The 23,808-nt window shown below is 57.4% G+C and overlaps 1 protein-coding gene across 3 annotated transcripts; it reads right to left on the bottom strand.

Annotated features, from left to right (window-relative positions):
* Positions 1-1,702: 1,702 nt before the first annotated feature.
* KIAA0513 (KIAA0513 ortholog) lies at positions 1,703-23,315 on the bottom strand. 3 transcript variants are annotated; one of them, XM_010579615.1, is made up of 12 exons: positions 23,251-23,315; positions 10,750-11,244; positions 9,808-9,907; positions 9,289-9,362; positions 9,073-9,143; positions 8,321-8,528; positions 7,821-7,861; positions 7,162-7,240; positions 6,727-6,804; positions 2,376-2,456; positions 1,952-2,046; positions 1,703-1,832 (listed from the first exon to the last, which is right to left on the bottom strand). In XM_010579615.1, exons 2-12 carry the CDS (start codon positions 11,085-11,087, stop codon positions 1,783-1,785), a joined length of 1,215 nt encoding a protein of 404 aa, XP_010577917.1. In that variant the 5' UTR covers positions 11,088-11,244; positions 23,251-23,315; the 3' UTR covers positions 1,703-1,782. The 3 variants fall into 3 exon arrangements, with proteins under 3 accessions (XP_010577917.1, XP_010577916.1, XP_010577918.1); XM_010579614.1 differs by lacking the exon at positions 23,251-23,315 and adding an exon at positions 22,336-22,484; XM_010579616.1 differs by lacking the exon at positions 23,251-23,315 and adding an exon at positions 21,508-21,528.
* Positions 23,316-23,808: the final 493 nt, after the last annotated feature.

Here is a 23,808-nt window from a genome sequence, read left to right as displayed (position 1 = left end):
AGCCCACCTTAGGTAAAAGCATCGTTTTAACGCTAGGAAATGACACCAAAAACAAAGAGCTACATGGAAAAAAAACCCTCTTATGCTATTTATCTTACGGGTTACGGCTGACAGCATGGGGAAAAATGGACTGACGGTCCCTTGAAACATGGACTTATGTTTCAGGATAATGTTTTTGGGGTGAGACTGAGTGCTAGACCCTTGGTTGCGTGAGGCTGGGGTTTTCTGACCCCATGGGCAGAGCCGACCGGGTCCCTTCAGAGCAGGGAGGCACCCTGCGGAGGGCAGCAGTGATGTCCCCGTGTCCCCAGCCTCGCTGCAAACGCCGTACCAAGGTCCACGGCAGAAAAAAAAACAGATATGCTGCATACCGGGTAGCTGCCATCACTCGAGCAGAATAGATGTACTTAAGACAGGGCTATTTCAGGTTTGATTGATGATCAGCTGGAGCAAAGGGGCTGGGGAAGGAGAAGGGCAGTGAGCTGCAGCCTGGGCAAGGAGGGCGATTAATCTAATACCACGGCCGCTGTGGGAAGCCAGGAGGCTTTGGGAAACGTCGCAAGCCTGCGGCAGCCCCGACGCTGACGATGCAGCAGGGAGTGGGCGCAGGGGGGATCTGCCTCGCTGCTGTTTTGCTACCTCCTCCCAAGCCGCTTTCGCGTGGAGCATCTCTGCCTCCTCTCCCGGCGATCCCACCCAAGGCCATGGCTTTTTTTCCTGCTCATCCAGGCTAATGATATGGAGTGAACTGCGTTTTCTCTCTGCCCAGAGGTACAAAATCACACAGGCAGCTGAGGGAAGGTTTCCTAAGGGAAGGATTTCCCTCCACCTCCCAAGGAAGGCAGCAGCACTTTGCCAGCCCCATCCCTGCTCCCAGCAAGCCCCCGCACTGCCCACGTCCCCCGGCCAGTGGTGACATCCCTGGCTACACAACCCAACCCAACCTGTTGCCAGACTGACCCAGAGCCTCCCATCCAGCTACTGCATCCCATTGCCATCCTCAGCAGCCGGCTCCTGCATTGCCGGCACAAACCCACGTGCTGTGAACACCCGGTGCCTCACTACAGAAGGAGATGGGTCAAACTGGAGGCAGAGCCGGCTGCTCTCCCCCGGCAGTGGCTTCCCTCGGCGGCTGGATGTGACCCCAGCGGCTGGATGCGGTCCCTGCCATCACCTCCCGCATCCCTGCTCCAGCTCCAGCCTCTGTCGTTCTCGCCCAGCGGATGCCGGCGGGGAGAGGCAGCAGGAGACTCCCAGCCTTGGATTCCTCCGGATTTACCACCGTCCACGGCAGCCTCGGAAAGGCACCGAGCAGCAAACATGTTTGGCAGCTCTGCGCTTGCTGCCGTTGTGCTACGAAACACCGAAGACCACAGGCAGCGTTTCATGGCGGGGCTGGAGACACAGCGATCCAGCCCTCATAAACACACCTGGGGGCAGCAGCAGTCACTGTCTTTTTGCTTTTCTCTTCTTTTTTGTTGTTTTTTTTTTTTTTTTTAACTGACAAAATACACATCTGGGACTGCCTACTCTGAAAATAGATGCTGGAGGGTCTGGCAGGGCGGGGGGAGCTGTTTGGCTCCTATTTCTACAGGCTGCCCTGGTGCAGCTCTAAAGTTTGGTGGACGATCATGCAGGTTTTATTGCAGCTTGTGTGTGTGATATTTTTTTTTTCTTTTAAGTAGCCCAGCTTCAGTTTCAGGTAGCCCCGAAGGTGGGTTTCTCTCCCCTCCCCACCCGCTCTGGCTGCCATCTCTCCGCCTCAGCATGCCGGCCAGGCGGCTATTCGGTGGCCATCTGCTCGATGTGGTCACTGAGCAGCTTGTATTGCTCTGCGGAGGAGAAAGAAAAGGGCACTGGGAGGGTGCCAAAGCATCCTGGCCAAGCAGGTGGGCTCCATCCCTCCAGGACCCTGCAAAGGGGGTGCGCATCCCCCCGGGCTCGCCCCTACCTTCGTCCAAATTGCCGATGGTCGCCTGCTTCTTTAGGAAGTCGCTGCAGAGCTTCTTGTTCAGGCCGAACGCCAGCATGTTGTGAATGAAGGTGCTGAGGAAGGACAGAGATGCTCTTGGTGAGGGCAGGGCCAGGCTGCCTTTTCTTCCCCCCCCCCCAGCCTCCTCTTCATTCCCGCAGCCCCTTGTAGAGGGTGCTGGGATGATGCTCGGCTGCGGGACAGCGTGCTGGGACCCTGCGGTGCCTGGATTTGCAAAGTAAAGGGCAGGAGCAGGTCCCCGGGGAGAAGCACCAAGCATCCTCTGCACTGTCAGGGAATGTCCCCGGTGGGGGGAACATCTGTAAGGCGTCCCACCCACAGCTGGCGAGGCCGAAACCGCAGAACCAGGCTGCAGGAGGGACGGTCCCCGTGCCCTGCTCACCCCAGCTGCCCAAAGGTGATGTTCTCGTTGAAGCGGAGGCTGTCGTCACGCTCCTCCTGCGTCATGTGGCACCACTTCTCCCTGCAACGCACAAACCCGTTCTGGCATCGCCATCACCCCGGGACCCCCCCCTGCCTGCATCCCCCCCTCCCCGGGACCACGCTGGCTGAGGACAGGAGGGCAGCGAGAGCCCCTCGGCTGCCAGCCCGCATGCAGCGCTGGATGAGCTCGCACACCCGCATCCATCCGCAGATCTCTCGCCCTGGGGTAAAGCAAGAGACACCCCTGAAAAAAGTCGTCTTCAACCTTGGCTTTCTAGGAAAATAGCTAGGAAATAGCAGTGGCCTCTCCAGCACAGAGCTCACGTCTCTCACCTTCGGTGCCGTCGCTTCAGCGAGGGGGACGAGCGAGGGAGCAGCAGGGGGTTGCAGCTCTTGGGGATGGGCATCCCAGCAGGGCTCTGCTGAAGCCCCCCCCCAAACCCAGGAGGGGTACTGGGGGGGGTACCAGGCACGTCCCCCCTGTCTGTAGTGGGGCTCCAACTCCCCGAGCCCCAAGCAAGCTGCTCCCCAAACATACCTCGCCCTCCAACAGCACGGGGGGGCTCCCACATCCCTCCCCATGGTCTGACTTGGGCCAAAATCACAGCACTGCACTGAGGATGCCCCGGCTCTGCTCTGGCTCCCCAGCAAACGCAATCACAGCACTGCCTTAAAGGAAGGGGGGGGGGTGTTAAGTTCTAGAAGTTTGCAACTTCTAGCGGTGGCAGAAGTCCCCATCCAGGTGTCCCACCTGGGGGGCTTTGGGAATAAAGCCTGTGTCACAGAAATGTCACCGCGGTGGTGTGACGCTCGGGTAGTGGCAGGGGGGCTCAGTGCATGCACGCCGGGGAAACTACAGCTCCAGGGTGAAGCCAGCCCCGTCCCGAGAAAAAGTCAGGTGAGGTTACAGCCAAGGATAAGAGGAGGAAAAGCAAGGAAAAAACAGGGATAGGTAGAAGAATAATAGAAGGAAGAGGAGAACAACAGGAGCGGATCGCACGCTTGTAGCTTGCACTAGCTCGCCGGCACGCCAAGCAGGATGGGAGAAGCTGCGTCGGGTGGAAACAGTGGCTGGGAAGAAGGGTGTCTCACGGTAAATTGAGTGAGGCTAGCTCAGCCCCAGAGCATGTTTGTGTTGCTGAAACTGGAAAAGGATGAGTGCTTAGTCAGGCTGAGCCCACGAAGGGGAACCTGTCCTCACTCACGTCAGCCCAGCCCGGGTGTGCGAAAGCTGCTGAGCTGAGCCTTCGGTCTCCAGGGGTGAGCTGCTTATATTTATAGGGCTCTGGAAACTTATACGATATGGTTGAAGGGATTTAAAAAAAAACAAAAAAAGAAAAAAAAGATGTAATTTCTCCCTGATAAAGCTTACGATAGCAAATAAAACCCGCATCTAAATCTGGAGGCTGAAAAGAAAGAAGAATCAAATTAAGGGACTTTCAAATCTGGAAGCAAAACTTCACAGATCCCACTGGCCCACTTACAGAAGAAGCATGTTTGTAACTATTCTTTTCCTGCCTTTTTATGTTTTTGAGGGAGGAAGGAGGGAGAAAAAACATTATCAAAGTGCCCAAGAAAAATTCGCCGTGCTTCTGGCTTGTTATTTGGGAGTAACATGCCTGGGAATGGGGGAAGCCCACATGTGGCTTTACTCAAACCCTTTGATCTTTATACGGGCACAGCAGGGCAGGCGCAGGGGTGCATAATCCCACGGGCTGTGCTAACACTTGCTTGTATTTCGGCATACCCAGGAAAGCCTCGCCATGGCGAGAACCGCGCCAGTGAGACGTGGCTTTGGCTGCTCGGCATCACTCGTCTTTCAGCGACAGCGTTTCAGCCCGCACAGCTAACCTGAGCGATGCTCCATCTGAGCAATATTGAAGTTATCCATTTGCTGGTGCATGCCTTAGCCACGCAGAAGATTTACCACTAAGCTTCAAAGAACCCTCATCCTCTTGCTAATGCCATCACTTGGAGTGATTTGCTCCAAGATCGAATATCCCATGCTCCAGCAAGAGAGCAATGACTCTCCCCCTGCCCCGATCCCGGCTTGGAGAGCGGGTGGATGTGGCTGGCTTTGAGCTTTGCAGCCCAGAGGACACGCTCGTAATCGTGACACGCAGCCCCATTTGCATTTTTCTTTTTATCTAGGGATGGCAGCACAAGAGTGCACTAAAAACAAATAGAAGGAACAGCTTTTCCAGCTGGCAAAGGATCCTCAGCACCTCTATGTGGCAGCAGAAGCTGGGAGCAAGCGGGAAGGACAGGAGAGGGGGATGCTTTCTCCACGAAGAGACTCAGTTCATGTCCAAAACCTGCCCAGGGAACCATTCCCGGCACAAGCCCTCGGCTTCACCAGCAACTGGGCATCCAATTCCCACAGGAAAATATCACAGCTCAAAAATTGTCGGGTTTCTTTTTAAAAAGCCGCATTAAAGAGGAACAGATCTCATCTTTTGAGATGCACATGAAGTCAAACCTCCAGCAGCCGTTCCTCCTTGGTGGAGAAAGGGCCTTTCAGAGCCCCCCTGAAACACGTTACCCCCCTCCCCAGGGCAGGATTTGGACCTGAAGTGAGCGTCGGCCTCTGGACACTAATGCACCGAAGTACGGGGACAGACACACCTCTTCTCCTCTTCCTCCCCAGTGTTCCCTCTGGAGCGGCAGCAGAAACGGAGCCGACAAAAGTGGTGCGTGAAAGATCATGCAAAATAGAGGGATGGAGGGGAAAGGAGAGAAGAAGAGACGGAAGAAGGTTGTTAGAGGCAAAGAGAGGAAAGAGAGAGAAAAAGAGGAGTTTAGTTCTGGTTCCTTCCTCCCCCGCCCTCCCCACCGAGAGGAGAGAAAACCTCCCCAGCTCTCACAGCAGCCCCCGGAGGACGCAGCCTGGCCACCCCACAGAGATGGTCACAACCCCATCACCACGGACCCTCCGGACGCCTGCCATGGCCAAGCACCGTCCCTGGCATTTCAAACCCAGCTCCCGGGACGCCAGCCCTCACCAACCAGCTCCTCCTGCCAGGGATTTTAATCCTCGGTCCAGCAAGCAGCATCCCAGTTCACCCAGTGGTTTCCATTATCCTCTCCAGAGGACTAAGGGGGGGTCACCACCACCTTCTAACCCCCCCGAGATACTCGGAGTACTCCAGGCTGCAGGTCCCAAAGCTCATTTGTTAGTTGGGCTTGTTTCTGCAGCGGAGGCAGACTCAGCCATCAGATTAATTGAGAAAGGCGCTCGGAGCAGAGAGCAGCTGCCGGTGGCGTATGTCCTTGTGAGACATTTGCTGCTGCTAATTTGGGGCTTAATCAAAGCAAACGCAGTTATGGTTACATTACTGTTCAATAGGTTCTTTCAGTGGCTTGCTTAGAAAAAAAGAAAAGCAATAAAGGAGAAAGCAGAGATTGATCGGTGTGCTGAGCCTGGCAGAGCATCCCATGGTGTGAGCCAGGGCTGCCGTGGCTTAGCTCAGGCTTTGGGGAGGATGCAGGAGGGCTGGCTGCTTCAAGAAGTGCCGTCACTGCTCAGAAAAGGGGCTGTTCAAACGCTCCGAGCTCAACGACTCTCACCCCGAGAGCTCAAAGCCTCAAAGCACCGCACAGACACGCAGAGGGACGGTCCGGCTTCGGAGGGGTGAAACTGTGGTCGAGAGAGGAGTGAATTGCTCGAGCCCTCGTGGCAGCTCCATGGCGGAGCAAGAGATGGGCATGAGCCTGGCAAGCATCTTGCCCACCCTTGCAACCCATGGGGTCCCCATACCTGGGCACCCAGATGCTCCCTGCACACAGCCACCCTCTGAAATAAGCAGCCCCTTCACTTTGCAGGGTTTATCCCAATCCTCCCAGCTCTCGAGGCTGACCATGCTGCTGTCTCCAGTTCTCATCTTTGCTGGCTGCCGGGGCTCGGTCCCCATGCTGCACTGGCAGCAACTTCCACCGCTCTCCTGGGGACAGCCAGGACCCAGAGCATCTCCTCCCCGAAGGGCTGCACCAAGCATCTTTTCCCAGATCTGCTTGCAAACTAAGCACCAACAGCCTGAACCCTAGCTGGGTTTTCTGGGCGCACCTCCAGGGCTTTGTTGTTGCAAAAATGATGCAAAACGAGCAAGATAACCTTCCTGCTCCCAAATCCCTAAGAAGATGCTGATCTCACCTGCCCACCCCACAGCCCAGTGGCCCCAGCAGATTTGCAATCAGGGGCAGAAAGCGTTTCCCCACGGTCGGTAATGCTCAGGACCGCCGGGAGCAGGAGGGAATGCCGGGGGGGCTGGAGGGGACACGGCAACTCCTTTTCCCACGGGGACGTCTCCTACCTGGTGGTGGGGGATCGCTTCCTTCGCTCACAGTGCACGGCATCGAAGAAGGCGGCGTTCCAAAACCGCAGGTTGTGCCTGCAGGGAGGGAGGGAGATGTTGGGGACGACCGCTTTCCATCTCCCCCAGCTTGTCCCCGAGTCCTCCCAGGACCGAGCTCACCCACTGCCCAGGGGCCAGGAGGTGATTCAAGGGTGGGGGCTAAGCAAGTCTGGCAGATTTGATCCATTTTTGAACCAGCTCCTTCTGCGTCTGCAGACACACACTCTCCCTAGCGTAAGGGATATGTAAAAGCCATGGCCACCTTTTTTAGGGGTGGCAGCAGCTTCAAAGCACTCGTGAACATCTGGGGAATGTGTGGACAAGGAGGACAAATCCCTTCCCCGGGGAGACCAACACCGGGCAGGAGCCAGCTCGCCCCCGGAGAGGCTTTACCAGATCGGCTGCTGCTTGAGGTGCATGTACAAGTAGATCTTCTCTCCTTTCTTCTCCTCCTCTGGGCTCTGCACAGAAACTGTGGGGACACACAGTTACATGCCAAGGTCTGGATGACTCCCATCTTCCCACCCATGCAGACTTTGTGCCCCCCTGCCAGTTTGGCATCCAAGCAGCCGTGACGGCAAGGTTTGCAAACCAAATACTCATCCCCAACACAACCTCAGCAACATGAAGAGGAGTTTGGCTGCCCTTTGTGGGCAAATATTAGCTCTGATCAAGGTGTGGATGGCCCAGGAGGATACCCGAGGGGCTGGACCACTGGTTTGGTAGCACACACAGCTACCAGGGGGTAGACCGGTGCAACACAAAAGCTCAGAGGCAGTGGATGCCCAAACCTCTGCAACCTGTGCCAGAGGACAAGATGCCACAAGATGTCCTTGTGGGACAAGAGCTGTGATTGCTCCAAAGCAAGGAGCTGTGAATGCTCCTTCGGAACACTTCTCTAGGAGCTCAGAGGGGACAGCATCGGTCTTTCCTGCCGTTCTTCCCACCCCACAGGTCCAGCAATGCCGGTCATCTCGTACCACTCCCAACCCTTGTTCCTTCCCTGGGGATGCCTTGACGATGCCTACTTCAGCAATGCTGACTCCACTCACCCGTCTTCTTCAGCTTCTCCTTTGGTTTGTCCTCACCTTCACTGTGGCACAGAAATCAGTGTCAGCTCCCAAACAGCCTGTCCCCCTGAGAGCCCATGTGGCAAAGCCCCGGCCCCCCTGGTGAGGGGAGCACCTTCATTTGAAAGACCCCCTGCTCCAGTGCCACTGTTCCCAGGGCCAGAAAGGTGCCTAAGAGACTGTGATGTCCGTCCCAGTCAGACCCAGTACAGAGATGATGCAGAAGACCACAAAGCAACAGCACCGTCTCCTTGAACCACGTATCTCCATGCCCAAGGGAGACAGGACTCCCAGACCATGAGATGCCAATGACCAAAGTATGAAGCACGGGACTAGAGGCCATCTTCCCATGATAACCTTGATAATCTTGGCCATGATAACCCCTGGCTCATGGTGGCCCTACACCCAGGAGGTTTCTGGCTTGGTCACGTTACAGGTGCCTGCCTCAGCCCACCCTGGCCACCCAACAGAGTGGTACCCACTCGCTCTTTTTGGTGGTGGGACCCTTCAGTTTGGTCTCCAGGCCCCCGAAGAAGCCCTTGACGTTCTCCGTCTTGGCCGATGTGTTTTTCAGCAGCCGCTCCGCAATGTCCTTCTTCTCTGCCAGCCAGCTGTTCGCCGACTTAAGGTACGAGTCGATGCTGCCCATGGGCTTCTCCTTGGCCTCCAAGGGCAACGCATGGGTCTTGCCTGCAGGTAACATGTCAGGAGCTCGGTTGGCCCCACGGTCCTGGTGCTGCCAGCTCCTGGGGGACCTGCTCCCAGCTACAAGATACACCACGGAGACCAGGAGCCAGATGGAAATGGCCCAGACCCCATCCCATCCCAGTTCCTGTAGGTCTTTATCCTCCTCCCCATTTGGGATAGAAAATCCAGCCCCTCAGGGAGGAGTGACCACCATTCCTTATCGCACCAAGCAATAAGCCAAGGTGCTTCTGGGCTGGGGCATTCACATCACATCCCCAGGGTCAGGGAACATCTGGGGATTGCCACGTACAAGCATCCCTGGCTAGAAGCAATGACAAACCAGCATCAGCATGAGCTACCACCCCAGCGAGGGTCTCTGGCAGGTTTGCACAGCTTCTTGGTCACGGAGACTCTTTTCTGTTCAGTATTGGAGTCATCCAGAGTAAACCAAGCTTGGGTACCCCTCCATCACCCTTCCCACGCACAGGGCAGACTTCACCACTGGTCTCCAGCCCAAGCAAAGCCCAAGGGTGCAGGCACCTCTTACCGATGTAGTAGTAGGTGAAACACATGGTCATGAGGTTCTTGGCAGGGCTGAAGTCATCCATCTGGTGACACCTGACACGGAGGGAGGATTTGGTGAAGACACCCAGCGATGGCAACCCAAGCACCCTCGTGGCTGCTGCCCCTCCTCGAGCCATGGGTCCAATCTCAGGGGCTTTCGGTGCTTGCAACGAAGCCCTAACCCCCCCCCTCGACTTACTCAAACAGCACGAGGGCGAACGACTGCATCAGGCGGTAGAAGGTCTGCTCCGAGACGCACTTGGAGTTGCAGCGCTGCAGGTACAAAGCCCAGGGTTCAGCACAGCTCTGCAGGGCAGCTGCCTGCTGCAAGCAGCAAGGGCAACCTCAGCCCACCCCCCCGGACCCCCCCCTCTGCTGCAGGGAGATTGGGAAGTGAGCACAGGCGGTCGGGCTTCCCTCTTGGAGACAGTTGTTTGCCTCTCTGAATTGTTTTTCTAGGGAATAGGACGTTTCTAAGTACTGATGGGATTTCATTTTAAATAAAACAGGTGACTTCTCTCCCACATTGCAACAAGCATGTATTTAACTGCCTCGAGATGCATTTATTCACTTCTGCATCTCCCTGTACTGAAGTTCCTCCTTTTCCCCAAATTCCTGCCCTCCAAAAATATTGCTTTGGGGTATTGCTAAATTCCCCTGGCCTGATCCTCCTGCCCTGGTACAGGATCGCCGCTCCTTCGCCCATCTCTCCCCTTACCTGGGCGCTCACGTATCTCGCAAACCACTCCCTGCCCTTCCCGTTCTCGCTGCTGCAGAGCTCACCAAACCTGGCCTTCTCTTCTTGGTCCAAATCCTCTCTGAAATGGGGAAAAAGAAAAAAAGACACCATTAAAGTTGAAGAGGTGGCCGGCATACCCCAGCCAGCCAGCACGGCTCAGCTCCCCCATGTCATCCCTCTCGGCAGCAGCATCCCGGTGCTGTGATGCCGGGAGGAAAGCAGAGGAAGAGGGGAAGGGGAGCATCCATTTTGTCATCCCTCGGCTTACGCTGCTCTTTTGTTCCTCCCTGGCAGGGGGGAAAACCAAAGGCAGAGGGAGAAGGGAAGAGCCAAGGACAGCCTGAGCAGAAACTGAGCTCCAGAGACAGGCGCTCTGCCCCAGAGCAAAAACAACCCCTGTTGCTGCTCATCATGCTCGGTTTGCTCAATCCTGCTTGACACAGCGAGCCGCAGCATTACGGAGACCACAGCGATGGGAGCTGGGATGGATGTAGGGCTGGGGGGGAAGGTGGGGGGGACAGCCGGGGGCTGCCGCAGAGCCCTGGGGCACATGCGAGCTGCTGGCATTTGCACGAGCATCAGCAAGATGCCCAGTGGGGCAAAGGAGCTGGAGACCCCCAGGCACGGCAAGACCCCTGGCATGGTGAGCCCCTGGTATGGGAAAAGGGAAAAAGAAGAGGGGAGGGAAGCTGGGGGTGGAAGACGAGCCGGGACGTGCCCAAGAGAGGGGTGCAAGTCAGAGCCTGCATCCCCCCCTTAGCTCCGATGCCGCGTTATGGCCGGGAGCAACAAGCTGCGTTAGCCAAGCGCGGGCAAAGGACACAAACCGATGCTCCCGGAGTGGGAAAGCAGCCAGATCCCATCCCGAGGGATATCCCCCAGCGGCAGGCTCAGCAGCGCTCGCCAGCCCCGCTTGCTCACCCCCCCGTGAAGATCTTCTCCACGTAGTGCCGGATGAATTCCCGGCGCTCGGCCGTCGCCTCATCCCGGGCCGACTCAGTGCTCTGGCTGGAGGAGAAGGACTCGACGGAGGAGGACCGGCGGTAGCCGCTCCAGCGCCTGGGAGAGTCGCCCATGTCATTCTCACTGTCCGCCGATTCAGTGGCATCGCTCTCCTCCCCGGCCACGTCCCCCGCGTCCCCCAGGTGCCCGTTGCCGCTGGGGGCGGCGGGAGGAGAGGGCTCCGGGGGGACGCAGGTGGGCGTTTCGGCATCGAAGTCGATGAGGTTCCCTACAGGAACATCCAGGGGGGCCTCCATGGCTCTCCCGGGGGACGTGGCGGTGCTGGGGGGACTCGGTCCTCGTCCTTTCACCCCTCACTGGGGCGTCGAGGCCATCGCCGGCAGGATGCCTGGGAGGACGGGTTGGCTAAGGCAGGCAGACCCTTCTGTGGGGGGACGGGTTACCGGAGGACATCTGAAAGACAGGGGGAGGACAAGAGTGAGGACAGGGCCCCGGGGAACTGTCACCGTGGATCTTGGGCAAGGAGAACACAGACCACCACCTACGATGTCCCCTGGATGCCCATCAGCAGCAGAGATGGACAGGACAGGGACAGAGCGGGCAGACAGAGCTGGCTGCCCTCCATCAGCCATGGGAATAGGCAAACCCACGCAGCGCTTGTGTGCTTTCTGCACCGTTCAAGTGGGTTTTTCATCCTTTAGCCCAGAAAAGAGATAATTTGAGCCTAAGCTCCATATGCCACATTTGGGATGTGACATCTCGCAGCCTGACGGGCAAAACTGTGCCGGCGTGAGCCAGCAGCTGGCAAACACCCTGGTGATTTTCCAAGAGGAGAAGCATCCTCCTCTTCCCTTCTCTCCTGTCTGCTCACGGGTCTGCCTGACCTCATTTGGAAACGGGACCATCTCTGGGTTGGAGCATCCCAGTGTTAAACATGCACGGACTTAAACCAGGAATGGAAACGGGGGTGCTGAACACAACAGAAACTGTAATGGGATGTGGACGTAGGGCTCTGGATTGCAATTAGATGCATTAGTTTTGGTGTCCAACCCAGATTGCAGAGGGACAAAGAAGGGGCTGTCCTGAAGCTGCCTCTTTTCAGAGGGTCACTCGTGTCCTCAGTGAGCGTGTTTCTGCCCCGGGAGGTGGCAAGTGATGCCTTCCGAGAAGTGAGCCCGGGACGAGCGGCCCCGCTGCAGCAGCCGGGCACGGGGCCAGCGCAGGGCAAGGCAGGACGGCACAGGAGCAGGGACAGCAGCACAGGTAAAAGCAGTGACAACCCCAGGGCAGCATGACAGCAGCACTGCCGCAGCCCCGCTGCCTTCGAGGGAACTGATCCCAGGATGCAGGCAACTACCCCCAGAGCAAAAAAAACCCACCCAGATTTCTTTCGGCTCAAAGACTAGCATACCCCAAAGGACCAACATCCAGTTCACCAGACAAAAAGGAGTTCAGAAGGAAACCAAATCTAAAGTGTTTCACCAAACAGAGCACTGTCCCAGCTCAGGGGCTGGGAAAATAACCCATCAGCTACAGGAGAAGCAACTCTCCCAGCAGTGCCCTCCTCCTTTGGGTCAGCGGGGTGCTGGGACCCCTCAGGACAGAGAGGGAAGGACAACGCCGCACCCTCCCTGAGTATCAGACCCTGGAAAAGCCCCTCTCACCCATGTCCCCGGGGCCAAGACACAGCAAAGAACCAAAAGGAAAGTCGCCTGGGCTTGCAGAAACTCATGCACCCAAACACCAAGCAGTCTCTTTCCCCCTCTCCACCAGCACCTCGCTCTCCCACCCTCCCTCACGCCGAACCCCCGCTGTCCCCCCCCCTGCACGCACCTACACCCAGGCCTTGGGAGAGCCGTGAGGATGCTGCCGCAGTCAGCGAGCCGCCGAGAACATCGGCTGTTGGAGGAGCAGCCGAGAGGCTGCGGCACAGGAGGGACTGGCGACGTGCCCGTGGGGAGCCAGCCAGCTGCAGCCCCGGCTTTACACCCCCCCTCCGGCGGCGTGACCCCCTCCAACCAACCCTTCCAGCTGCAGGGATCACGCTGAGCTTCATCCATCCGCCCACCGGCCCCTTCTGACTCCCAAGGCAGCTGCAAAATCCCTTTTTGGAGCGGGGAACTCCTCCGTCAGCCCTTCCAGCGCCCTGCAGGTTTGGGGTCAGAGCTGCCTCCTCACAACGCTGCCAGCACAAGCTTGTTTCTGACCATCCCAGGGTGTAATTTAAGGGGAGGCGGGTGAGGATGCACGCGATGGACCTTCACGCAGCCATGCTTTGCAGCATGTGCCTCCCTCCCTAAGTTGCTCTTCCCCTGTGCACCGCGTTCGGGAGCGTGCCTGGAAGCCGAAGGTGGCAAGATCTGCAGAGTGAGCTGTCAGAGCTTTTTGAGAATATTTTCTCAGCTCAGCACTTAATGGAAGGAAATTGGTGGGGACAACAAAGCCACCTGCCCAGGTAACAGGCACCACATAGATGTGACACGGAAAAAAGTCCCATCCAAAAGACTTTGTGCAGGTACCCTGTGAGCTGGGCACTCCTTGGCATGTGACGGTCCCATGCCCCCTTTCATGTGCAGCCTCTAAAGAAATTGCTGAATTTCCTCTACCAGGTGGGCATCCTTATAAGTATCCACCCCAATCAGATTGCTCCCACTACATGACTTAGGAAGACAATAGCATTTCTCCACTGGTTCTTTGCAAATGCGGGGGGAGCACAGCCTGTTCCAGAGCCGCTGATCGACCCTCTCCCATGCCCAGCCTGCCACTCATCCTGCTCACGGCTGAGTGGAGAGCTTTGCAGAAGCTGCTCCAAGCAACACACCGCTCAGGAGCAAGACATAGCCAAGATTAAGGAGTTCCAGCTCTAGAAAACAAATATAAATGAAGATGCATTGCTCAGACATCAGCTCTGGCTCTGGGCAGCTCTGTCCTGCCCCAGAAACCCAGTGCCAGCACATCGGCGGCACATGACAGAGACAACCACCTCCAGGAGTACATATTTCTCCAGACATCACCAGAAACTGTACTGGGGTGATGGTGGCCCCCGGCTCTGCTTCAGGCCATGCCAATGCCCAGGAGGGACAGAGAGGCATCCCCGAGCTCTCTGCCAGATGTGGAGACCCGGCAGAAGGCAGATGTGGCATTGCTGCCCGACCAGCCTCTGCCCCCTCCAAGCAGCAGGTCAGGGACTGCTCGGCACACAGCAGTTTGCGGGAGCTCACACACAGCTCTCGGCACACTCCACTGCCCAAGCAACTGCTCTAAAACACATTGACCCATGTTTTCCCGGCACCCCTCGTGCCCTTCTCCATGCACACGCATCCCACGACCTTCTGGGAGAGAGGACTGGAGGTGCAAGCTGAGCAAGACCCCAGGACTCACAGCGGCTATAAGCAGCGTTGCAAAAGCTCAGCAGAAACTTGGCCAGGGCTGCAGGCAGCATTAGTAAGTACATTCTGCTCGCTGAGGGCCAGAAAGAGTTTAACCACTCCCTGACCAGCTCACGATAAAGTCCTGCCCTTGAACAAAGGCCACAAAAGGTGTTTCAAGGTGCTGGGAGCTGCTGTGGGTGCCCAGGCTTCCCAGGCATCTCCACAGCCTCCAAGCTTGTTGGGTTCTCAGCACAGAGCCCAGAAGAGCTTCAAAACCAGAACAAGCCTCAAACTCAGCCCATACCTAGTCCACAACCCAGTTGTTGCTCCAGCGGAACAAATCCAGGAAAGGAATAGCCAAAATACAAACCGAAAGCCCCAGCTCCCACAGTCTGAGCACTCAGCTCCATCTGCACATGGAGATCAGCTCGGCTGCACATCCCACCACTGCCCAGGCAGAGCCTGGGGGATCCTGCTCCCAGCTTGCCACTGCTGGGTCGAGTTTGAGAGCTAACAAGGGCTCTGGAATAAAAAGGGGCTTTTGGGCTGCTCGGGAGCCTTACTACAATGTCACGAGTTTCAGCATCATCATGAGCTTCAGCATCTTTGGGGTTCTGCAGTTCCTGGGCTGACTTTAACCACAAAGCTCAACCAGACAGGCAAGGTAGCGTGTAGCTGACTACAGGCTTTCTTGCAAGCAAGCATCTTCTAGCACATCTGTATTCCCCATGGGCATCTGGTGTACAAGAAATCCACGTCTTCCTGCTGGAGACACGAGCCTGGGAACATCATCAATGAAGAAAGAGCTGGCTGGAGCCACGCATGGAAATGCCACAGGAAACCCACGGTGCCCCTAAACTTTGGAAAAGGCCTGTTTTTTTACTGAAAAGAAGTGCTGGGGTAGATCTGAATGACACACCTGTAGCTGCACATACCTGTGCAAGCAGCTTTCATCCACGATCTGCCTTTGAATCCAGCATTTCTGGCCCACCACAACCAGAGAACTGCCCAGTTTTGCTGCTTCCTCCACCTGCATCAACCTCTGCAACATCTCAGCTCTCTAAGAAGGGGGCAAAACCTGCCGACCCCCCCCACTGTGAGAACCATGGGTGGTGCGGGACCCGCCATGCCCAGGTACCCAGGGGTAACGCTGCTGCCAGCACTTGGAAAGGAACAAAACCAAGTTGGTTTGTGCAGCTCCAAGCCCTGGGGCTACTGGTGGGTCGGTGCCCTGAGGAGTTCGGCAGGGAGGGACGGGAGATGTCGCGTGGCTCTGCCCTGAGACAGGCCTGTGCAAGCCCAGAAGGGACCCATGGGGTGTTTAAAGCCAATGCCGGGAGAGGAAGGGAGGAACAAGGAGCAGGGATGGAAAGCAATGGAGCTGGGGATGAGGGCAGACCTTTTTTCTGCCCTATGTCAGGGGAAGGTTGCAGCTTTGCCATCCTCCAGCCACCCTGGTCCCAGCACATCCTTTCCAGGGGACAGTACCACCCAGTCTAGGTTTGCAGTTGAATTTCTTCTTCTCCTCGCAAAGCCTGGGGAAATGACAGACAGGGGCAAAATAAAAATCACCCCCAAAGCCTCACCGAGTGATGCTGAACTGGCACCCACAGGACCGAGACCGCAGAACAGTGATGATAAAAGACACGACACAGCCTGGCTTTGAGCACAGCCTTCGGGGACTCTCTGTGCTCACGTGCTGCTGCCAGCACTGGTGCAAGCAATGCACCGAGGGCGTGATGTTCTTCCCAGGGCGAACACCTTCACTCCACCCCAGGGACTGTTATTACCCTGCAAGATGAATGGCCTGGCCAAGGTGACATGGTAAACCCAAAAATCCCCCTCCCACCAGCACCACAGACCCCATCATCCCACCCAAACCCAGTGGCTGCCTGGACCTCCGCAGCAGCAGCTCCCTCACCGTGCCAGCAGCATGTGTCCCTGTGCCACTCTTGGTACATCCTGCCACAAGCCTGCGTTTTCCAGGGATTTCAGGATGAGATGCTCTCTCCCAGCATCCCTAAACCCTGCATGGAGTTTCCCCTTGGGGCTTTTTACAAGACTGCTGGGTGCTGAGGTCAGGTACGCTTGCAGGACCTCAGCAATTCATGCCTGGGAAGCAGGATCCAATCCCAGTTTGCGGCGATGGAAATCCCAGTGGGGAGCAGGATTCGGCCAGCCTGTGACGCAGCTCTCCTCACTCCCCGAGCCACGGGGCTCGGCCCCTGGTGAGCCCTTGCCCACCCCATCCCCAGAGCTGGATGACAAACTTGGCTAATCCTCGTTATCAGCTCAGGCTGTGGGTGGCATCCTGCATAATGACAGCGCTCGAACCCACACTCGTATCTGTGTCCTACATGGAGATGGTGCTCCAGCCTGGAGCTGTCAGGGGTGATTAAAAACTGTGATTAAAACAAAGAAACCTCTGGCTGTCTTCTCATAGCTATGAGAGTACCTCCCTCCAGTCCCTTTGCTGCCTGGGTGCTGGGATGGCACCCAGACATGTAGTACAAGGGCTCTGAAAGCCCCTGGGGACATTCAGTCTATTCACATCCCCCACTAGAGATGCTGCTCCAGGGAAGACGAAAAGCCCCAATTAAATATTCTTGCAGGACTCAGCTTGGCAGCCCACAGGGGACGGCTCTGCTCCTTTGGCTGCCACGCACCGACACAGCCAAGAGCTCCGCCAAGATCTCCAGCAGTGCACCCATACCCTACCGAGGGCTGCGTTCGTCCCCGCTGCTGTGCGGAGCCAGAGGAGCGAGAGAGATGTTCCCACAGCGCGTGGGCAGCATCTCGCCCTGTCCACGGCAGGGCTTGGTCTTGTCCTGCAGCAGAGGGGATCTAAACACGTCCCACCACTCCATTTCCCAGCCGTGTCAGGGGACACGTCCTTCCCAACCTGCGGGAAGGGGGACGGCACTTTTCCACTCTGCAGCCCGCTACGGAGATCCACGTTCGTCTCAGCCACCCACAACACACCCACGAGCGCATCCAGATCCCCGCAAGCGCCCCCCCAGCTTCGCATCGCCCACCACGGAACTGGACCGCAGGGTCCCACACGGGCACGTCGCTTGCACCGCGGCTGCTGCGGCGGCTCTGGGTACCGGCATTCCCCGGGGACACCGTGCAGCCACCCACCTTCATTGCACCCACGGGTCCGTCTTGGCAAAGCGCTTCTGCAGCGGTGAGAAGTGGCCCCGGCGGGCGCTGAGCCAGCCTGGCAGGGCTCTGCAAAGGCACCGTGGGCAAAGCTTTGTTTCTGCCAAGGAAAACTCCCTGTGGAAGGGAACGGCCTGTTTCCTCCCTGGGGAACTGGTCAGTCTTGTTCCCCGTGTCTCTCCCGCAGTGAGAACACCCCGGCAGAAAGGTCACAGCTAGGGGACACAGAGCCAGAGTGCTGGATCCCTGAAACCACCCTAAATCCGGAGGTACCTCCGCCCAAAGCACCCCACCAACATTTCAACGCACAAACCTCTTTGCTTAACCAAGCCCTGGGACTTAGGGAAGGTGAAACTCCCCCACACTGAGTTTGCCCGTCCCCGCTGCAGATTTGCTCTGCTCCCTGCACCGGCAGCGAGGACACGCTCCCCGTTTTACCAGGGTTTAAGCTGGGTCCTTGCCAAGGTGCAGCCGTGCTACCCTGACTGCAGACACTGCCGAGCCACTTCCCAGGCGGAGAAGTTACAGCCTCTGCAACTTAATAAAAATAATTCCTCGAATACCGGGGAGGCTGTGAGCCGAGACCCGCGCTCAGCTGTGCTCGCGCAGGCAGAGCAGAGACCGCACGCACTCGGTGCATGCCAGAATCAGCACCCAGCGCTGCACCAAGATGTGGAGAGCCGGAGAGCGGGGTGAGAGCCTGCGGCCAGGGTCCCATCCCCTGATGCAGGATTTTTGGCAGGTGACGTGAACACCGTTGGTCCCCTGGGTGTCCGCCCCGGCTGCGGTTCTACTCCTGGCCCCAGCATCGCCCTGCGGGGCTCTGCTGCCTGCTGGCTTGGGCAGCTGCAGGTAGGACCCTTCCCCTTTCCAAAGCCAGCATTAACCTACACGGGTCACTTTACAAAGCCAGCTTGCTCAGCCTTAAAACCAGAGCCATTTCAAGACAATCTGAAGCCCAGCAAGCTCCCAACTTGCCTCCGCTTTGCAAAAAGCCCTTTCTTCCCGCTGCCATCAGACACCAGATGGCAGCTCCCTGTTTGCCTGGACTTTAGAAGAGAATTAAATGTCTCTTGAATAGACCTGTGCTGCGTAAGACCGGCTTTTGTGCCGAGCAGCGGCTTCTGCTTTAATGCTCACCAGCAGCCCAGCTTCCCCCCCCGCCCCCACCACACACACACATCCCCAGGGAGCCCCAAAATGGAGCTGTTTATTCTGCAATTCCCATTTTCACCCAGCAAAATTTCACCTAGGGATCCCGGGGGCCAGGCTGTATTTTGGAAAAGAGCTTCCCCGAAAGGCACGGGAGGGTTTCCCCTGCCCCGAAAGCACTCAGCCCCCCCACTCCCACGGGAGATGCCGCCTCCAGCCTCCGCTGCTGGGTCCGCGGTTAAAGATGCAGCCGGCGCAGCAGTGCGGCCAAACCTTTTGCCGATGGAGCCCGGGGAGCCGTGGGACACCCGAGGACCCTCCATCCTACCCGGGGAGGATGATGGCCTCCCACCGATGGGTCGAGTTTAAAAAGAAGAATGGCGATGCCTCGGTGGCTGGGCCATGAGAAACCTGGTTATCACCTCCCAGCAGGAGATGGGGAAAGAGAACGGATTAAACCTCGGCAGGGAGGGGATCGTGCTGCCATGCCGAGGCCTGTCCTCGCGCGGGGTCACAACGGAGCTGGTGTGTGTCCCCCCTATATCGCTGCCATCCCTCCCTCCCCTGGCTTTTACCTGCACCCAGCAGCCTCGGCGCACCTTCGCTCGCCGGCGGGTCAGCGGCATTCGGCGAGGCTGGGTCCAGCGTGGCCGGCACGCCGGGGAGCAGCCGATGCGGGAACGATGCGATCCCTCCCTCCGGAGCTCAGGCGCATCGTATGTGTATGTACGTGTGTCCCCCCCCACCGCCTCCCCGGGTGCCCACGCAGGCACACACGGCTGCGCGCAGAGCCCGGCTGGCTGCGGCGCCGGCTCGGAAGAAGGAGGAAAAAAAAAAAAAAGCTCCATTGTGTAATTTCACCCACGGTTTTTCACGGCCGGCCGAGCGCGGACGTCTCGTTTTCCTACGGCACGGGGCGAGCGTGCAGCCCCCGCGAGAGCACTTGCTTTGTGGCGGGATTCCCACGCCGATCTCATCACGCACACCCCCCTCCCCAAAACAGCCTGTCCAAGCCCCCGCACACGCAGATATCCGAAATATTAAGCAAAATTAGCTGGGGTCCCCATCGAAGGGGGACCTTTCCATCACCTTAAGCTGGTTTTTAAGCCTCCCCATCACTCAGACCCCTGAGGATTGTGAGTTACCTGCTCTGCTCCTCCCCAGATGAGCCACTCCAGGGAAAAAAAGTACCAATTGAGATCAGAGGGAAAAAAAACCCAGCGGGGAGGAGAAACCAGGTGAGAGCAGCCGGTGCAGCGTGCGGTGGGATGAGGGCAGCACTTGGGGGAATTATTGCTCGCTCAGAGGGCAGCGTCAGTGGAGTCTGGCTTCTCCCCTGGCACCACTGGAGAAAAAGCTCCGGGGGTTTTGTGGCAAGAGATAGGAGAGTGGGAAATGGTGAGACCCCTGGGAGGGATGTCCCAGAGGGGGTGTTACATATCTGAGTGGCGATTTTGGGGTGCTCACCATGGTGGGGAGTCTCTGATACAAAGAGAAGCAAATGACCATGTAGAGGAGGCCACTAACCCCTCCACCTCCATCCCTGTCAGCCTCTCTGCCAGGGCATCTCAGTCCTGACACTTGGCTAGCCACTGCCCACATTAACCCAATGGGCTCTCTGAAGTGGGGTGCTTTGGGGGAGCAGCAGCCCCCCCCAGCTCCGCAGCACTGCCCAGGCAGTGGCACGTACCCCGTGACAGCGAGGGAAGGCTGGAAACCCCCCCGTGTCAGCATGGCATCCCCAGTCCTGCTTATCCTCTCTGTTCCAGCATCACCCCAACCCAGAGCAGAGCCCCTTTTCGTACTCCCGTATCAGAGCATCCCCCCACGGGTGATCACTGACCCAGCATGCCCCGGAGGACCAGCAGCAATAGCCAGTCCTGTTCTGCTACCCACAGGGAGCAAAAAAACAGACTTGGCTGTAACAACAGCATCTTCCCCCTCAGGAGATGCCGTAGAGGGGTGACCCATGAGCGGCAAATTGTAGGAACCCAGGGAAATATCACTGGGACCGGTACTGAGGGGACTGCAGCATCCCCAGCAGAGCCTGGCCAAACCCAGATGCTGCCGCACAAGGGTGCCCTTGGAAGAGAGTCAAAAGCGAGAGAGATGGGTGAGTCACTCCTGCCAGGGAGCATCCTCATCGGGAGAGCTCAGATGGTGCCAATTAGCATGAAACTGCTCAACGCCCCGTCCGTCCCTGCACGGAGGGGATGCTGCCTGCTCCCCGCACCCATCAGCGGCAGCCCACGGAGGAAGCAATGCGTTTGTGACACAAAGTTTGAGCTCAGCAGAAATCCAAGAGCATTACTAATTGACACTCTGCTGAGGGTGATTATTATAATTAAGTCAGACTTCAGAAATTGCAAGTGACATGTAAAAACACATCCCAGATCCTCAATTTTTATGTAACGTGATGGTGAGGATTTTACTGCCTTCCCCTTGCCGGCTCTTGCCGGTTGGGTTTTCACATGGACGCCCGATCTTTAAAGCACGACTTGCAGGTCGTGTTTTTTATCTGTTGCTTCTGCTGCTGACCCGGGGTTTGCACCGGAGCGTGGGAGATGGAAACCCCAGCGATGTGCTGGCACGCACGCTCCTGGCGCCGAACCAAACCCAGCCTCCGGCACCGGGATGGGAGACGGGCAGTTTTGTGCCTGCTCCACCTGCTTTGGTAATTTACAGCCCTCCCCAGGAATGATTCACCTCAACGAGGAAAGGAGAGGCCCCGGGGCTGCCGGGAGAGCATCCACCCCGTGACTCTGCCGTGGCACATCGCCTCGGCTGGAAGCGGCCAAGGACCGGGGCAGCCCGTCTCCACCAAGGTTCACGTTTGGGTTATTAACCCATCTGCACCCGTATGAGATGTTCGAGACTTTCTAAGCAGCTTGTGGAAACCTCTTCATGGTGGTACCCCCCCCAAAAAACACCCTCCAGGGAGAGTGACCCCCCTCCCCAGCTCCATCCCCATCCGAGAACCGTCTCCCGGTGCCCCCCACGCTTGCAGCCGCATCCATCCTCCAGCACCCACCTCCCTCCTCGCTGCGTTTGCAGGGAGCCTGTGGGCACCCACAGACCCACCGAGGCCCCAGCTGCAGCTCTGCCCCCGGATCGACGTGGATATTCATCGCTCCGTTCCCCTTTTTGCAGACAAAGGCTCTGGGGGTGGCTGTGTCTGTCGCACAAGATAAGTGGCCTATTTTCCTTCCCCGATCACAACACAGCACGACTCCAGCTGCCCGTGAGACAGCCAAGCTCATATCTGCTGGGGCTGGTTCTCCGGCACCAGGAGGGAGGCAGAGAGGAGGAATCGGTGCTGAGCGGAGGGTGACATCCCCAACTACTCGGCAGCTACAAGGGGAAGCACCTCTTTTGTGGAAGTTACTAAATTATTGGGCAATTTTTTGCTTCGTGCCCTTGAGCAAAAAGCAGCCCGGGAGAGCGGGGCTGGGCACAAGGCACAGGGGATGGCACTGACAGCTCCAGAAAGGAGCCAGGCTTCCAAAGACAGAAGGATGTGATGCAAAATCCCGCTGTAAGGAATTGGGGGCAGAGCAAGAGCAGGGAGAAATGAGATAAAAGCTCTAATAAAAGCCCTAAAGCCCAGGTCCTGCATGCAAACAACCATGGGGCCAGGCTGAGCCCACGGTGTGAGTTGAGCCCCATAAAAGAGAGGCAGCTCCTCTGCTGCGGCTGGATGTGCCCACGAGCACACCCAGAGCACAGCAAAAGCACGTGGAGTGGGACCGGGGCAACAAGACACGTCCACAGCACAGAGTCACTCTCATAACGAGAAATTAATTTGCATTAAAAAGACCCACGACAGCATGAAACCATCCGTGCCCCAAAGGATACTCACCCTCCGCAATCTCATGGGCTGAGGGATTTGATTCAGACTCACAAGACAAGGAAGATGTCAGGTTCTTGGTGCTTATCTAGCCGTGTCCTCCCATGCCCTCTCACAGCCCAGACCACCCTCCCGTGGCCACCCCGCACCGTCTCCCCTGTGCCCAGCCCAGGAGCTCCCGGCGGCTCACCCAACACCCTAACGTGAGCATACAACGCAACAGCGCGTTGCGACACCACGTATGGTTGTGACACGGCTGCTAAAAACCTAAATAAGCCGCTCTTCCAGACTGGCCCTCTGCAAATCCTTCCTAATCCAATCTGATTTATGGCATTAAGTTGGACCCTCCCGTACTGAACGCCCCTATTTGCACAACGGTTGGGAAAATCCTCTCGTTTCCTTATTCCTGGTTGAATCTCTGATGCAGAGGTCACCAGAGCTTCCTTCTCCTCGCTTACGAAAGCACCTAAGGACAGGGATCCGCCTGCACGCCCAGCTTCACGCCCCGCTGGCACATCCCACACGTGGCACAGCACCGGTCCAGGCACGGGAAACCATCTGCCCTGCGCCGACCGTAACCGAGCCGAACGCAGCCAGGCACTGCCGAGCAGCTTCTCCGCTGACGGGTGTTTACACGGTTTAAAACACAGGGTTTTCTCCACCTTAGCCAGACACAGCAGAAAAGCTGGAGGGGACGAGCCCTGCGCTGACCTCCAGCTTGCCCCAGTAAATCACAGCTGGGATCCAGGTTACGGAACAAACCCAAAAACACAGCAATTTGGTGAATTATTCACGCAGAGCGGAAGATGCCAGAGCACAGGCTCCCCACCGCGGCTCGGTTCGGGTGATGCTCTGCCTTCCCTGCGGCCACCCCACGGCTGGATCCCAGGTTGGGGGGACACGACTGCACCGCCAGCTGCCACTTACCTCTCCGCTGAGCAAAGCGGAGCTTGCCATGGGCTGTCAAAGACACACGCCTCCTCGATGCTAACTTCTTTAGGGAGGAAAAAGCCTCTCCGTGTCTCCCCGGGGTCCTCTCGGTTAGCAAACATCTGCCACAGCACGTGCGTTAGAAGAGCTCAGCGAGGGAGACAGGCGTCGGCAAGTTAGGACGAAGGTGTTATAATTACCCTCAGCCTCTCCGTAATCTGCGGAGCGCCGAAAAGTTATGCCACGGGAAAGGAAAGCAGCTGAACCTATTTATAATGCCTTCCCGGGGAGACGCAGATGGCCAGGCTGCCACGAGCTCGAGCAACAGGCGCGGGGCTCCTCTCCCTGTGCTTTCCCTGCAAATACGCCCGAATTGTATTTGGCTCCATCAAACACTTAATACAGAAATAGCTGGGGTCTGCGCGGGCGTTGCGTACACACCGTTGCTGGCTGCATGGCGAGACGGCCCCAGGGAAGAGCTCCTGCGGCACCTGCAATTTAAATAATTCCCCCAAGCGCTGCTTTCCATCCTCTCCCTTCCCAGTAAACCAGCCG

Source organism: Haliaeetus leucocephalus, unplaced genomic scaffold (assembly GCF_000737465.1).
Source record: "Haliaeetus leucocephalus isolate CR32 unplaced genomic scaffold, Haliaeetus_leucocephalus-4.0 Scaffold668, whole genome shotgun sequence".
NCBI lineage: Eukaryota > Metazoa > Chordata > Aves > Accipitriformes > Accipitridae > Haliaeetus > Haliaeetus leucocephalus.
This window is presented reverse-complemented; position numbering and strand designations above follow the sequence as displayed.